General features: G+C 59.4%; 2 protein-coding genes across 2 annotated transcripts; one reads left to right on the top strand and one right to left on the bottom strand.

Annotated features, from left to right (window-relative positions):
* The first annotated feature begins 5206 nt into the window (after positions 1-5206).
* On the top strand, positions 5207-10137 carry RNF39 (ring finger protein 39). The gene is made up of 4 exons (XM_045866200.3): positions 5207-5712; positions 7175-7197; positions 7391-7482; positions 8917-10137. Exons 1-4 carry the CDS (start codon positions 5350-5352, stop codon positions 9495-9497), a joined length of 1059 nt encoding a protein of 352 aa, XP_045722156.1. The 5' UTR covers positions 5207-5349; the 3' UTR covers positions 9498-10137.
* PPP1R11 (protein phosphatase 1 regulatory inhibitor subunit 11) lies at positions 10070-14396 on the bottom strand. The gene is made up of 3 exons (XM_045866201.1): positions 14143-14396; positions 11670-11778; positions 10070-11318 (listed from the first exon to the last, which is right to left on the bottom strand). Exons 1-3 carry the CDS (start codon positions 14209-14211, stop codon positions 11116-11118), a joined length of 381 nt encoding a protein of 126 aa, XP_045722157.1. The 5' UTR covers positions 14212-14396; the 3' UTR covers positions 10070-11115.
* Positions 14397-15316: the final 920 nt, after the last annotated feature.

Raw genomic sequence — 15316 nt, 5'->3', positions numbered from 1 at the left:
GCTCCAGATGCCAGGCCTTCATGCCAAATCTCACCCTGCCTTTCCTTCAGTCTGGACCACTTCGCCTTCTTCAATCCTTGCTCAGGTGTTACGTGTTGCCATTGTCATCCTGACCAACCTACCCAGTGCTCCAGCTTCAGGATGCCCACGGTACCTGCCATACATTTCCCATCTTATGTCTCCATCTCCCCAGTACAGGGTGATTCCCACGAGGGCAAATTCCTGTCTGCTTCCTCCTCTCCGGAGTCCTCGGCTCCCAACATAGTATCCAGCACATAGTAGGGGCCTCATAAATATCTGCTGAATAAATGCATATAAACGATCTCCTTTGATCATTAAAACAAGTCTTTGACATAGTATACGTGTTCCCACTCTGTAGCCACAAAACTAACAAGAGTTGAGTCAAATCTTGGAAATCCCACTGTTTCTGAGGAGGGTGTGCATTCCTTCCTTCTGGGCAGGCTCTTACCTAGTCTAGTCACACGGGGCAAGGATTATTTGCTAGAGGATGAGGGACTATGGCTGGCTTAGTCACCCTAACTCCTACCACAGTGCTAGACACATAGGAGGCCCTCAGCAAGTGGGTGCCGAGCAGGAGCTGAAGGGCTGCACAAACACGGCTCCTAGAGGAACTGCTGGGGGCGGTGGTAGGAAGGATAGAGAGCAAATGAGCATCCGGGATTAGCTGAAGGAGGAGCAACACTTGAAGGGAGAGGGAGGAAGGCCATTCCCAGGAGGACAGAACAGAGAAAGTAAAGTCTCAGAAGAGAGGAAGCAATGTTTTGGGGAAAGAGCACAGAGTCTGGAGGCAGTAGATCTGACCTTCAGCCCCAGCTCCGCCTCGGACCACTGGTGTGAGCCAAGCACAGCCCTCACCCCGCGACTTCCAGAGCCCTCTGGTGAAACGGCTGTTGGAGGGCCAGCCGAGAAGGTTGGTCCCTATAACCTGGGCCGTGTGCCTGAGCATAGGACAGGTTGGTGAATCTGGTCGAATCTCTGTCCTCTGGGGAAGCTGCCCTCCCTGGAGCACCTGGAGCAGTTCCTAGGAAGGCTGCCCGCCAATGTCCCAAACAGGTGTACCCACAGAAGACAATCTTTGGGAATGGGCATGGGGAGTGGGAACCAGGAAAGAATCAGGTCTCCTTCACTTAACGCTTCTTACCCCCAAGCGTTCTTTTCCCACGTCCAGTTTTCTCCCCAAAGGTGCTTCATATTTTTTGTTCCGGCTTTTCCATTTCTTTCCCACTTCACTTACAAGTCACCTCCTCCAGGAAGCCTTCCTGAAATCATTCGCACTCATTCTCCAGTCTGTCACCATAATCCACAACCCACTCTTCTGCACGGTGCACCTTTACAATGCAGTAATGACAGACCTCAGGGGATGATGGGTACACCTGTGCGCATTATCACACTCCCTAATTCAGCCATGGTGCATTCTGTATGTGCCTTGTCACACTCCCGAAGGGCAAAGACCATGACTGCCTTGTCCCCCAGTCTCCCAAACACCTCTTTGTACCTACCTCTCCCCCTCAAAGGCTCCTGAAGACTTGTGGACTCTTTGAAAGGACGGGAATGTCACTGAAATGGAGGAGAGACAGACTGAAGAGTAAACAAAAGTAGGAAGAAGCAGGAAGAGAAGGAAAGAGACCAGCGATGGGCCGAGGCCCCACCTCCAGCACGCCCCAGTCTGTGCATGGGTAGGTACTTTGCACAGCACCCCAAGGAGACACCCTGGGGGCAGCGGGAAGGGGTGGGGACAGGTGGTGGGAGGCACCTCTATCCATGTGGAGTGAACGGAGAGGCGGGATCCAGTCGCGGTCAGCGGCAAGCCGAGCCAACGCACACCAACGGGCACCTCCACCCACCCAGCTGTCTGGGGACAGAATGAGCCCCAAATGGGGATGAGAGGATCGGGGCAGAGGTGTTAGGGATTCTGGCGAGGGAGGGAGAAGGCCCTGGGAAGCGAGACATTTCCAGCAGTGTCCGTCCCCCAGTGCTTGCCCTGTACTCGATGTTCCAGAACCACCAGGTGTGAGCTCACAGTAAGCACAGCATAAGGCTGAGCGGAAGCCTTGACACGTCTGTAGCAGGAAGGGGACAACCAGACCAGGAGCCCGAGCCAGGCTGAAGGCCGTGTCTCATCACACACGAGCATCCCCAGCGCCATGCTGACCTCTGCCAGTGGGGAAGGACTGCTGACTGAGAAGGGTAAGAATCCTGTGCGCATTCAGGTCTAAGCAGAGTCTGTCAGAAGAGCCTCTCTTTGCCCAAGTGGTGATGGGCAATCCAACGACCGGGTATATGTTTATTGAGACCTGCCGTGTGCCAGGCACTGTTCCAGATTCAGGGAAAGCAACATGAAAACCAGGTTCCTGGTCCCATAAAACTACCTTCTGGTGGATAGAAACAGCTCAAAACATAGAAATAGATCATTTCAGATGGTGAGAAAATCCACAAAGACAATACATCTGGGTAGAGAGATAGTGAGTGCCTTTGGGGAAAACTCCTGGAGATACAGTGCTGAAAGACTTTCTCTGTTGAATACGTTCCGTCTGGGTTGAGCCCTGAATGACGAGATGGACACAGTCACGTCCAGCTCTGGAGCAAGAGGGGCCCCAGCAGAATCAGCAGCAAGTGCAAAGACCTGGCAGCGAGATCGGCCTTTGTTTGCTCAAGGAACAAAAAACAGAAGGCCCTGCAGTGAGCCCAGTGAAATGGGGAGGGCAGGTCTACCTGCCCCGGGGTGAACACTGGAATCACCTGGAAAGCTTTTAAAACTCCTGTTGCCTCACCCATCCCCAGACATTCTGTTTAATTGATCTGAGGTGTGTCCTTGAAAACTTCCCCAGGTGATTCTACTGCACAACCCAGAACAGGAACCACGGACAAGGCCCGTGGATGGCTGACAATGAGCGTATCTGCAGACACTCGGAGGCCTTCCCCAATTCTCCAGGCCCAGATCCAGAAAGGACCCAACGTCTTTCAGGCTTTGAGGTGGGGACAGAACCAAGAAAATGAAGCAATCCAAAGGAAGAGAAACTAAAGAGAATGGACCAGGGAAATCCAGAAAACACAACAAGCGGATGGAGCAAAAACAATCCCGAAGGATCAGAGGTGGAGGGAAAAGGGAAAGCACGCGCATTCCTTTGCTGTTTGCTGCTACAGCATGATCACAGACTTATGTTTGAATGTAGAGGTCCAAGATGGGTCCCACTGGCGCTGAAGTCGAGACGTCAGCAGGCCTGGGTCCCTCCTGGAATGCACTGCCTTCCTCCTCCAGCTTCTGGAGACCACCCAGTCCCTGTGCTCGCAGTCCCTCCCTCCGTCCTCCAAGCCAACATTTAGGCTAAGTACTTTCCATGCTTCTCCCTACTGCCGTCCTCCCCTTTAAGGGTGCTTGTGATTACACTGGACCCACATGCATAATCTGGAATAATCTCCCTATTTTAAACTCAACTGATTAGCAACCTGAATCCCATCTGCACACTTCATGACTCTGCCATGAAAAGGTTCCAGGAATTAAGACGTGGACATCTTTGGGGGACCAGTACTCGACCTACCACAACATGAAAGCCGTTTGCAAAACACGGTTTTGGTCACGTTTGTCATCTTTTGCTTGGGTAGTTGTGGGTTTTATGAGCATAAGTATACCTGGGTTTATCTGTGTAGGTTTATCAGGGTGTCAAGTCTGAGTGTCTCCCCAGCAAGTATGGGGTGGAGGGAAGGCCAAGGACGCTGAAGGGTGTCTGATCTTTATTTTGTTTATCTCCATGCTCCATAAAGACTCACAGCTGTTGTTCTTACTGACGATAAAACTAAGGACAGACTGTCTCTTTGCGTGTTTTCTTTGGGTCTGTCCATCTGTCCCTGAGCAATACTGGCTGTCCGTCCCGGTGATGCTCAGTGTGCACGAGAGTACTTGGGCATATCTGTGACGTCAGCATAGTGTGAGTGCCTCTGTCCGTAAGTTTGTGCGCTGTGGGGAATGTGCACACGGGCGGACGAACATGCGTGTGTGTTCCACAGCGTATGCGACCACAGTTGTGGACCTCTGGATGTTTACTTATTCACAAACCCTCCGGGGTATCCAGACAGAAAGGCCTAGCGTGAGAGGGCAGAGGAACTAGGGGGAGGGGAGAGATGAAGGTGAGGGGAGAGGAAAACATTGAGAAAGCACCTGAAATAAAAGAGGCAGAGGGCAGAGTCCCAGCAAGGGCACATATCAGATCTGGGTTATTCTGGTTATTTGCTTGCTGTGGGAGCTTGGTAGTACGGACTCTGCGCCGCTGTTGGCCAAGAAATTTGAAATAGATAACCTCTGGGTACCTCCCAAAGAAGGAGAGAGAGAGAAACGTGGAAATGAAAACACACACTGGGAAAAATGGAGAGAAAGAACTAGAGAGACATAGGAAGAGAGGACTAGGAGCTGGGAGCCAGCCAGAGGCAGGGGTGTGGGTGCCTGCTCCCCGCCCCTTACCCCAAAGCTTCAGAGTGTTCTTTTTTTTTAAAGATTTTTTTTTTTTTAATTTGAGAGAGAGAGAAAGAGAGAGAGCACATGAGAGGGGGGAGGGTCAGAGGGAGAAGCAGACCCCCTGCTGAGCAAGGAGCCCGATGTGGGACTCGATCCCGGGACTCCAGGATCATGACCTGAGCCACCCAGGCGCCCGCTTCAGACTGCTCTTAAGCCCTTAATAGGTAAGGCAGGAAGACGGAAAGGAGAGAGTCCTGGAATGACAGCACACACCAACACTCAGAGGCCTGCAAAGCCACAGGAACCAGGATCCCTGCTTCCGCCCCCAAGCCCCAGATGTAGGTGTGCCGGCCACCTGGAATGGCTCACACCCTGGCGATGCGGGCACCCATGCCAAAAGCGAGCCTGGGCACCGTGCCCACCGGCACAGCACGGGCCCAGGGGGAGGGGAGATTCGGGCCCTAGAGGGATGACGGCGGGGGGGCGCGCTTTCCTCCCCCACGGGGTGCTGCCTTGTCCCAGGAGCGCCCCCTCCTGACCACGCCCTCGCCTCGAGGACCCAGAAGTTCTTTCCTCTCGCCCTCCTCCCCCAAACCTTCCCCGGGAAGCCGGAGAACCAGACGGGGTGTTACGCAAGGCCTGATGTTTACAAGCCGCGGGGGCCTCCTCCGCCCTATAAAGCCCGAGCGCGGCGGGGAGCGCCGCGGACACCGAGACTGGTGGAAGGGAGGGAGGGCGTCCGGACGGCGCCGAAAGTTCACGCGCCGGGCGGAGAGAGGACCCTCCACTCGGCTAGCAGCAGGCGTGGTTCGCGGAGCGCGCGCTGGCAGGGGGCCGCGGGGGTCGCGGAAGGGTCGGCGCCCGGACGCGCGCTCCGCATGGAGGCGCCCGAGCTGGGCCCGGGGCTGGTGGAGCGTCTGGAACGGCTGGCGACGTGCCCGCTATGCGGGGGCCCCTTCGAGGACCCGGTGCTGCTGGCGTGCGAGCACAGCTTCTGCCGCGCGTGCCTGGCCCGCTGCTGGGGCGCCCCGCCGGCCGCCGGCGCCCAGGCGCCCCCCACCGCCTGCCCCTGCTGCGGCCAGCCGTGCCCCCGCCGCAGCCTGAGGTCCAACGTGCGGCTGGCGGTGGAGGTGCGCATCAGCCGGGAGCTGCGGGAGAAGCTGGCTGAGCCCGGAGCCCGCGCGGGGAAGCGCAGAGGGGGCCGCATCCCCACCATGGGCTGCCTGGACCCGCACGGAGAGGTAAGGCGGGTCGTGCTTCGCGGATCCGCTGCCGCTGGTGGAAGGGCGAGACTAGGGGCTCCCGGGGGGCGGGGCCCTTCTGGAAGTTTAGGCAAAGAATGGCTCTGAGCAAAGCAAAGGACGAGGGGGCGGGGGGCTGACCCCAAGTCCCTGGAGTGACGCGAGAGGTGCCAGGAAGGACAAGGGGAAGGAGTTCACACTTTACCCAGGGGTCGGGGGCTGGACGGAACGCAGGGCGTCCGGAGCCCCTTGGCAGAGCGCGGGAGCTGCGTGCTGGGGAGTTGGGGACCGGGAGGGAGTACGGGTGGGCGCGGGCCGGCCGAGGCCTGCGAGGACGGCGGGGGTCAGAACCAGCCTAGGGCAGGGCGAGAACCAGCTGGAGTGCAGGGGCGGGGAAGGAGGGGCTGTCAGAGGAGGGCGCAAGGGAGGAAAAGCAAATCCAAACGCCCCGGGAGCGTCGAGGGGTGAGCCCCGGGCTCCCGCCCGAGCCGCGCTGGGCACTATTTGTTATTGCTGTCCTCGGCTCCTCCCAGGGCCCCCAGCGGGGGCGGCGACGGGTGCAGGCCAGGTCCACCCGCCGCTGGGACCTCTGGCTCCCGCACGCCGCCCCCCTGCGCCACTTTTGGCCCCGACTCCTTGGCCATCAACCAGCTCCATTCCCTTGCCCGGCCTCCAGGCGTCCCAGATTCCTGACTGGCTTCTCCCCCAGCAGCCTAGCCGGTCTCGGGTCTTGCTTCCACACTTTGAAGTCTACACAGACCTAATTAGTCCAGGTGTAATTGGCATAATTAGGCAAATTGCCTTTCCTCTCTTCCCTTCACCACCACGCTGGCCTGCTTCAGTCATCCCCAAGGGATAGTGATGGGGGCAGGGGACCCTGGTATTTGGAGGGGGGCATCCAGGGCTTCTCCTGGTTCCCATGGTACCCTGCAGATCCACCAGGACCTCCCCGGACACATCCAAGTCCGGCTGCCTCCTTGGCCAGCGTGACAGATACAAAGCAAAGGGCCCAATAAACGCCACGGGGCTTTTATGGCAACAGGGGAAGCAGCTTTGTTAGAAGGCTTTTATATACCAACTCTTCGCCCCGGGGCTCTGGGTGTTTGGTCTGTGTGAAGGATGGAGAAGGACACCCTCAGGAAGGTAGACAAGGACAGGGGACCACTGAAAGAGACAGAATGAGGCTGGGAGAGGCAGCAGGGAAAGGTAAGGACTGGAAGCTAAGGGGGGCAGAAACAAGACCTGGACGAGGCTGGGGAAGGGGAAGGGAAGGAGGGCAGTGGATGATAATGGACAAGATGTTCGGGCCATGAAAGGGGACAAAGAGGTGATCGAGATCACTCTGAGAGGTGATGGGGAGCTCACCAACAGAGACCCAGCTACCTGGGGAAGGAGAAGAGGGGGAGAGCTCCTGAGTACAAAGCCCAGGGCTCACATCCATGTTTTCTTCTGCCCATCCCAGGATATAAGGAAGACTTGGAGAAGGTGAGTTCCATTTTACCGTCCCTTCCTTTCCACTACCGGCCACCGCATCCATCACCTTCTCCATGGGCTCACAGCTTTGTCCCCACTCACGGACAGGTTTCCTGCTCCAGAGATGTGAGTGGGGTAGGGGTGGGGGCATCAGAGGGCAGAGAGTGTCTCCTGATTTCCTGACCCTTCTCCCTCATCTGTCTAGACCTGATGCCCCACCACCCAAGTCATCTAACTCAGACGATGCTCTCCCCGAAGACTATCCAGTGGTCAAAAACATGCTCCACAGACTGACGGGTAAGGAGGGCAGAAGGGACCCCACCGAGTAACAGTCTGTCTCAGGCCTGCTCCCTTTTCTCTCTTAAACATGCTCAAGTCTTTTCTGATGTCTGCATTCAGTGTCCTGGGGCTCCTGGAACACAGCACCACATACTGAGTGGCTTAACACAAACTGTCTCACAGTTCTGCAAGAAGTTGGTGGGATTGCTTCCTTCTAAGGCTGTTTGGGTGAATCTGCTCCCTGCCTCTCTTCTAGCGTCTGGGAACCTCAGGGGTTCCGTGGCCCAAAGATGGCCTTCTCCCTGTGTCTTCACATGGTTTCCCCTGGTACTTATTTGTCTCTGGGTCCAAATTTCCTCTTTTTATAAAGACTCTAGTCATATTGGACTAGGGCCTGCCGTAATGACCTCATTTTAACTTAATTACCTCTGTAAAGACTCCATTTCCAACAAAGTTCACATTCTGAGGTTCTGGGAAACAGCAACATTCCCTTTCTGGGGGGAACACAGTTCGACCCATAACAATGTCTGTCCTCAGTTCCCCATATTCCAGCATCATACTCTCACAAACAGACCCTTGGGGGTCAACTGCTTCTCCCTCGTGGCATTACCCCTCTCCAGAAGACCCGCATCTCTCTGCAGCTCCTGCGGAGTTCCCGCCCCACCCACTACCAGAGCTGCCCCCTACATTCTTTAAACCGCCAGAGGGGCGCCTGGCTGGCTCTGTCTGCGGAGCCTGCGACTCTTGATCTCAGGGTTGTGAGTTCAAGCCCCACGCTGGGTGTAGAGATGACTTAAACATAAAATCTTAAAAAAACAAAAACAAAACTGCCAAAGGTGCTCCACGGTCTTGGTCACCCACCATCCCACCAGGCCCAGATTGCTTCTAGCAGCCCCAATCCAGAAATCTCTCCTCAAAAGCAAACCACACACGAACACTTCTGGTCCCTTTGGCTCTCACCACGGTCCTTCTCCTCCTCTGCCCCAGCCTCCCAAAGCAACCAGCCAGTCCACTCCCACCTCCCCTTGGGGTCCCAGTGTCTTTCCTATCAGTGCGTCTCTTCTGAGCCACCTTCCCTATCGGGCTGACCCAGCTCCATGCCCCACGTGATACAGCAGAGGGAAGTACCAGTCCTCACTCCTCCCTGCAAGTTGGACTGGCTAAACTCTTCTCCCGACCCACACACCAAGCTCTCTCTTGCCCTCTGCACTGCGTCCCCTGCCCAGGGTCAGCACGGTCCTCGTCCAAATCCAGCTCCACACAAGCGGCGCATCAGTGCAGTGAGTGTTGCCCAAGCCGCCCCTTTCTACGCCTTCCCCCACTCGGGCCTACGGCCGCCTTTGCAGCTGCGCTGAGGCCTCTTGAGGGCCCTCCGCTGCACGCTGTCAGTCTCCTCCCGCCTCTGACTCGGAAAGCCCCTCAAGCGCTTCTCTCCTGCCTTTCCCCGTGCAGCCGACCTGACCCTGGACCCCGGCACCGCGCACCGCCGCCTGCTCATCTCGGCGGACCGCCGCAGTGTCCGACTGGCCCCCCCAGGGACACCCGCGCCCCCCGACGGCCCCGCGCGCTTCGATCATCTCCCGGCGGTGCTGGGCGCACAGGGCTTTGGGGCCGGCCGGCACTGCTGGGAGGTGGAGACCGCCGAGGCCGCCTCCGGCCCAGACTGCTCTGGGGAGGACGAGGACCACGGCGAGAGCCGCTACGCCGTGGGTGCGGCCGGGGAGTCGGTGCGCCGCAAGGGCCGCGTGGGGCTGTGCCCCGCGGGGGCCGTGTGGGCCGTGGAGGGCCGCGGCGGCCGCCTGTGGGCCCTCACGGCTCCCGAGCCCACCCCGCTGGGCGGCGCCGGGCCCCCGCCGCGCCGCATCCGCGTGGACTTGGACTGGGAACGGGGCCGCGTGGCCTTCTACGACGGCCGCTCGCTGGACCTGCTCTTCGCCTTCCAGGCGCCCGGGCCCCTGGGGGAGCGTATCTTCCCGCTGCTCTGCACGCGCGACGCCCGCGCCCCGCTCCGTATCGTGCCCACCGAAGGCTGAGTCCCACCCCACCGCCAGGAGCGAAGCGCTCACGCAGGAGAAGCGTGTGCACCCCTCCACCTGGCCTCGGTGTCCGCGTCCACACCCGAAGCCGAGTCCATGCCCGCCCCTCCCTCCCGGACGCGGCTCCACGTTCGGTGCCCCCCCGCCTCATCTCTCCCCTCCCACCTTCCACTAGTCCAGACCGCAGCGCTCCACCAGGATCCTTATCCACGGCCTCCCTTCCCGCTCTTGCCTCTTCTCCTGGTCTCCAGGAAGGGCCCAGCCCTTCTCCACAGTTCTAAGGCTCGGGCTTCCCTGCCCTGGCCAATCTGAGCTTTCTCTTCAAGACTGCCTGGGTCCCAGGGCCCTCTAGGAGGCTTACTGTCCTTTTGGGGAAGGGGGCAGGCAGCTCTACTCCGTGCTGCCTGCTTTCTGTGCTCATAGCCTTTCCGCCTTTGGAACCTCCTGAAGATTCCCCCCTGTAAGGAACCACTGGTGCTCTCTCCCCGACCTGGGAATGGCCCAGACACCCCAAGCTTATCCTTGTATATAGCTTCACATCTTTCTCCGTATGTATAAATGGGCCCATATTTAACACATTTTGTGATGCTGGGTTATTTATTTTGTGCATCTGTGGCAATAAATGAGATCTCAGTGGTGGTATGGATTTGACTTATCTCTGCAACTGTGCATGGCAAGAGGCCTAGAAAATGATGTCAAGATCCCAGTAAGGAGTGGGGCTGGACATCTGGGCTGGCAGACACATCAAAGCCTAGGAAGGAAGGGGTATGAGTACTATAGGGGACACACCCCCATCTCTTTGCTCCCTCTCTTTTCCTTCCTCACCCAGGGCCCTGGCACTATGCTGGATCTGTCTCTGAGGCCAGAAGACGGAGGAGATAGTTGGCTCTAAGTGACCAGTCTTCAAGCTGGCTTTGTTGGAAATCCTGTATCATATGGTGAGGAGAGGCCATGACTATTTCCTTTTCTATTTCCCATTAACGGTGAGAAAGCAAAGACCTCTCTCCCAACTCCTCTGGAGGACATGAGTGGGGGAGGGGAGGGCAGGAGAGGGGAAGGGCTGGGAGCCCCCTGGGAGCCCTGAGGTCTCCCACAGGCCTCACATCCCACAGGCAAGGACTAGGAGTTCGGATTATATAAATACATTACTGGAAGAGCTCGAAGCCAGGATTAACAAGCATAGCTGGGGCAAGACTGCCCCAAATCCGACTGGGACCCTGGCAGTGAAAGTTGGGGCTGTTGAAAACCCAACTTAAGTGTTTGGGACTCAAGGAGAGAATGCAAGGGGCCAAGATAACTGGATCCCAGGACAGGCAGTTTGGCAGTGAGAACACGGGGGAAGACTGGGACCAAGATGTCTGGATCCCTGGAGAATAGAGGATGAGTACTGGAAGGAGAAATGAGGGCTGGGGGAACCCAGAAGTCTGGGTTCTGGAATAGCAGCAAGTCAGAATTCCAGGATCTCTGTCTATCCTCATCTCCCTCTTCCCTCCATCAGGCAGAGGAGAGGGGAGGAGGGGACTGGAGGAGGGATCAAACCATGGGTTTAGTCCCCAGGTAGCCACATGAATACATTCAGGGCCAGACAGACACAGGAATGGTGGGGGAGAGGAATTTAGTGCTGCATTGGCCCTGGAGGGGGCTGGGAGGGGTCAGGAGGCTGGGGAGGGGTGGTGGGGCTCGGTCCTGGGGTTGCACGACGCCGTCCTTTGCGGTGGCCCCGTACACAGTGTGTATGACCACAGCCCTCCTCTTCCTCCTCATCACTCTCCGTGGAGCTCTCGCCAAAGGCCCGAGGTTTCTCGTAAATACAGCAGCCTAGATTTGGAGGGAGGAGCCCGGTAAAAAAGGAGCAAAAGTTAGGGTGTACAGACAGTTCTACTCCCACTGGATCTCAGTAACAACTACCTCCACCATGGGCTCCTTCTCCCTTCCAGGACCCAGATTCCCCAGGCCCACCCCCTGGGGCTCAGGCACCCAAACCCCTGTCCTTTCCGCCAGGAATTCAAAGCTCCACTTCTCCCCATTCTGACACCTGTCGCCTTCAGGCCTCGGCATATCCCCACCTTGCTCCCTCTACTTGAACCTGGTCTCCCTGAGGCCAGGGGCAGGACTGCAGGCAGCGGGGAGCCAGAGCGCTGGCGCTGCTGGTGGCCAACAATCACTCACATTTTGATGAGCGGCGGCCCATGTGTTCGTTGTCCACAGTGTCACTCGTCCATTCTACCTTTTTCTCTGGCTTCCGTTTCCGAAGCTTGATGGTCAGGCTCCGGTTCTCCTGGAAGGTGGAGACGCACGGGCATACCTATCTAGTCCCCTGCAGCTGACCTTTCCCACTCCCTCCCAGGGCCCCAGTTCAATCAGTCACAGACATGGCAGCAGAGGAGCTGAGTGCTGGGAGAGGACAGAACACAACAGGGCTTTGACCTCGAGGAGTCCCTGGGGAGTCGGATGTTCTCCGTAACTGCTAGTATACAGAGAAGACACAATTCCTAACCTAGGGAAGGTCCCAGCAAATCTTCAAAGGAAATGATAATCCTCGCTGTTTCTCCGTCTTCCTCCCCAAATCGATTACCCTTGGAGGTCTTAATACTTGAGCATTATTTTCTCAGTCCCCAATACCTAATCCTTGACCTCCCTTTCTTCTTCCAGACCCCTCTCTCATCCTCAAGCCCTTCGCTCCCCAATTCCGGTCCACCTATGCCCTGGCATCTTCAAATAATAGCAGGGATGCCAGGATGCTAGGGAATAGGTCATCTCTGCTAACCTTATTTGAAAGGCCCTTAACCCAGGAGCTATTAAGCCCAATACACCTGCTCCCTTTGAAAGCAACTTAACCTGTTTTTGCAAAAATGCTACTCATTTCTCTATTTTCATCTCTTCTGATTTCTCAAAATACTATCTCCGCCTCCTTTGTCTTGTTCACTCATTTCCTCCATTTCCTTTTAGAGTCACCTGTTCAACAAATACTTATTGACAAGTATGCCTCTGGGCAAACTGCCCTACAGCAGGCCTCCAGCCATGCTTATTCACAGAACCCTTCATCTTCCCCCAGCACCTGCCTTGCTCCTCAATCCCCCAGGTACCATCCTTGGGTCACCGCCACACCGGGGAGCAGCACCTGCACCCCAACTCTGACTCCCTATCTCATGTCCCCGCCCCGGGCAGCGGCACCTGCACCCCAACTCTGACTCCCTATCTCATGTCCCCGCCCCGGGCAGCGGCACCTGCACCCCAACTCTGACTCCCTATCTCATGTCCCCGCCCCGGGCAGCGGCACCTGCACCCCAACTCTGACTCCCTATCCCACGTCCCCGCCCCCGGCAGCGGCACCTGCACCCCAACTCTGACTCCCTATCCCACGTCCCCGCCCCGGGCAGCGGCACCTGCACCCCAACTCTGACTCCCTATCCCACGTCCCCGCCCCGGGCAGCGGCACCTGCACCCCAACTCTGACTCCCTATCCCACGTCCCCGCCCCGGGCAGCGGCACCTGCACCCCAACTCTGACTCCCTATCCCACGTCCCCGCCCCGGGCAGCGGCACCTGCACCCCAACTCTGACTCCCTATCCCACGTCCCCGCCCCGGGCAGCGGCACCTGCACCCCAACTCTGACTCCCTATCCCACGTCCCCGCCCCGGGCAGCGGCACCTGCACCCCAACTCTGACTCCCTATCCCACGTCCCCGCCCCGGGCAGCGGCACCTGCACCCCAACTCTGACTCCCTATCCCACGTCCCCGCCCCGGGCAGCGGCACCTGCACCCCAACTCTGACTCCCTATCCCACGTCCCCGCCCCGGGCAGCGGCACCTGCACCCCAACTCTGACTCCCTATCCCACGTCCCCGCCCCGGGCAGCGGCACCTGCACCCCAACTCTGACTCCCTATCCCACGTCCCCGCCCCGGGCAGCGGCACCTGCACCCCAACTCTGACTCCCTATCCCACGTCCCCGCCCCGGGCAGCGGCACCTGCACCCCAACTCTGACTCCCTATCCCACGTCCCCGCCCCGGGCAGCGGCACCTGCACCCCAACTCTGACTCCCTATCCCACGTCCCCGCCCCGGGCAGCGGCACGTGCACCCCAACTCTGACTCCCTATCTCACGTCCCCGCCCCGGGCAGCGGCACGTGCACCCCAACTCTGACTCCCTATCCCATGTCCCCGCCCCGGGCAGCGGCACGTGCACCCCAACTCTGACTCCCTATCCCATGTCCCCGCCCCGGGCAGCGGCACCTGCACCCCAACTCTGACTCCCTATCTCACGTCCCCGCCCCGGGCAGCGGCACGTGCACCCCAACTCTGACTCCCTATCCCATGTCCCCGCCCCGGGCAGCGGCACCTGCACCCCAACTCTGACTCCCTATCTCACGTCCCCGCCCCGGGCAGCGGCACGTGCACCCCAACTCTGACTCCCTATCCCACGTCCCCGCCCCGGGCAGCAGCACCTGCACCCCAACTCTGACTCCGCATTCCATGCCGCCTGGCCGGCCTCCTGCACCATCTCTGCCACTGCGGAAATCCCGCACCCTTGGCGCTTCTCCCGACCCCAGGCAGTCCAGCCCGCTCCTCCCAGAGCCCCGGCCCCTCCCTCCCGGCCTCTCCCGAAGACCCCGAGGAGCACCCCCCCCCCGCCTTTCTCACAGGCTCGGTTGTCACGGTAACCGTTGTCTCAGTGACGGTCTCACTCAGCCCGGCCCCTGCCTCGGCCATGGCTAAGGCTGAGGAGAGGGAGGAGGGGAAGAAGGGGGAGGAGACGCCCTTCCCTTTCTGTGTCTCTGGGGTCTAAGACAATCGGTATCGGGTTCAGAGCAGCAGCCAGGATCCTCCACCTTCTTTTTTCCCCTCCTCCTGGGCCTCCGCTTCCCCACCCCGGGGAACAACCTGTCCAACCCCACTTCCGGCTCTCTGCTTCCGGGTGTGACGCACTCCGTAGTTCCCCTTTTCCTTTCCCGGGCACTAAGGGCGTCTAAGCGCACGCGTAGCCGGATTAGTTCCGCCGTCACGTGACAGTGCGCAGGCGCCGCAAGAGGCAGCCGCAGACTTGGCGGAACAGGCGTCACTGCGGGTGTGGAGCGCGGGCAGCAGGCGCACGCGCACGCGCGGCGGAGACGAGGTAGGAGGGGCGGACCGGAGCGGCCGCGCGGGGCTGGGGCGGGGCCGTGGGCGGGGCCACGGGACTGGGAAGACCACCCCGCGGCTGCAGCCGTACGCAGCCCCAAGCCGCCCGCGGTGCCCATCTGGGTTTCCCGGCTTCCTGTGGAAACGGAGCTCCGGCCCCAGCAGCAGGTGCACGCACCTGATCAGGCCCGGCTCTGGCCCTGCCGGGGTCTGCGGGCGTTGGGGCGGGGTGCTTCATGCGCCGTCTGCTCGGACTGTCCCCAGGCCCCGCCTCGGAGCCCCCACCCAGCCTGCTTGCGGAGGGGGGGTCTGGCAGGCAAGACTCTGAGATACTAACTAGCGCAGGTGTGCGTCTCGTCCGTGAAACCGAAGCCCTAGACTGCCCACTGTCTGGGGTGGCGGCGGGGACGGTGGTCAGTGACCTCAGGGGCACCGTGCGCTCTGATAAGAACACTGCCAGTGTCTCAGAAGCACGGGAGGGGCGGGCGGGGCGGTCGGCGGGGAGGCTCGGCGGAGGCCCCCCGGGAGCCCCGGTTCCCCCGGGCGGAGGCCCGCGCGCCGCTCGCAGAAGCCCGAGCTGCGCCCAGGCGGTGCTGGGGGCCAGGGGCGGCTGCAAGTGGGCTGGACAGACCGACAGCTTTGTTTCGGGTTTCAGACCGGGGGCGGGAGAGCCCCCCCGCGCGCCCACCCCTCCACG

Source organism: Mirounga angustirostris, unplaced genomic scaffold, assembly GCF_029215605.1.
Source record: "Mirounga angustirostris isolate CCGP_5_RB_7025 unplaced genomic scaffold, mMirAng1.0.hap1 SCAF_8, whole genome shotgun sequence".
Lineage (NCBI taxonomy): Eukaryota > Metazoa > Chordata > Mammalia > Carnivora > Phocidae > Mirounga > Mirounga angustirostris.
Note: the sequence above shows the minus strand (reverse complement) of the source record. Positions and strands in the feature narration are given on the sequence as shown.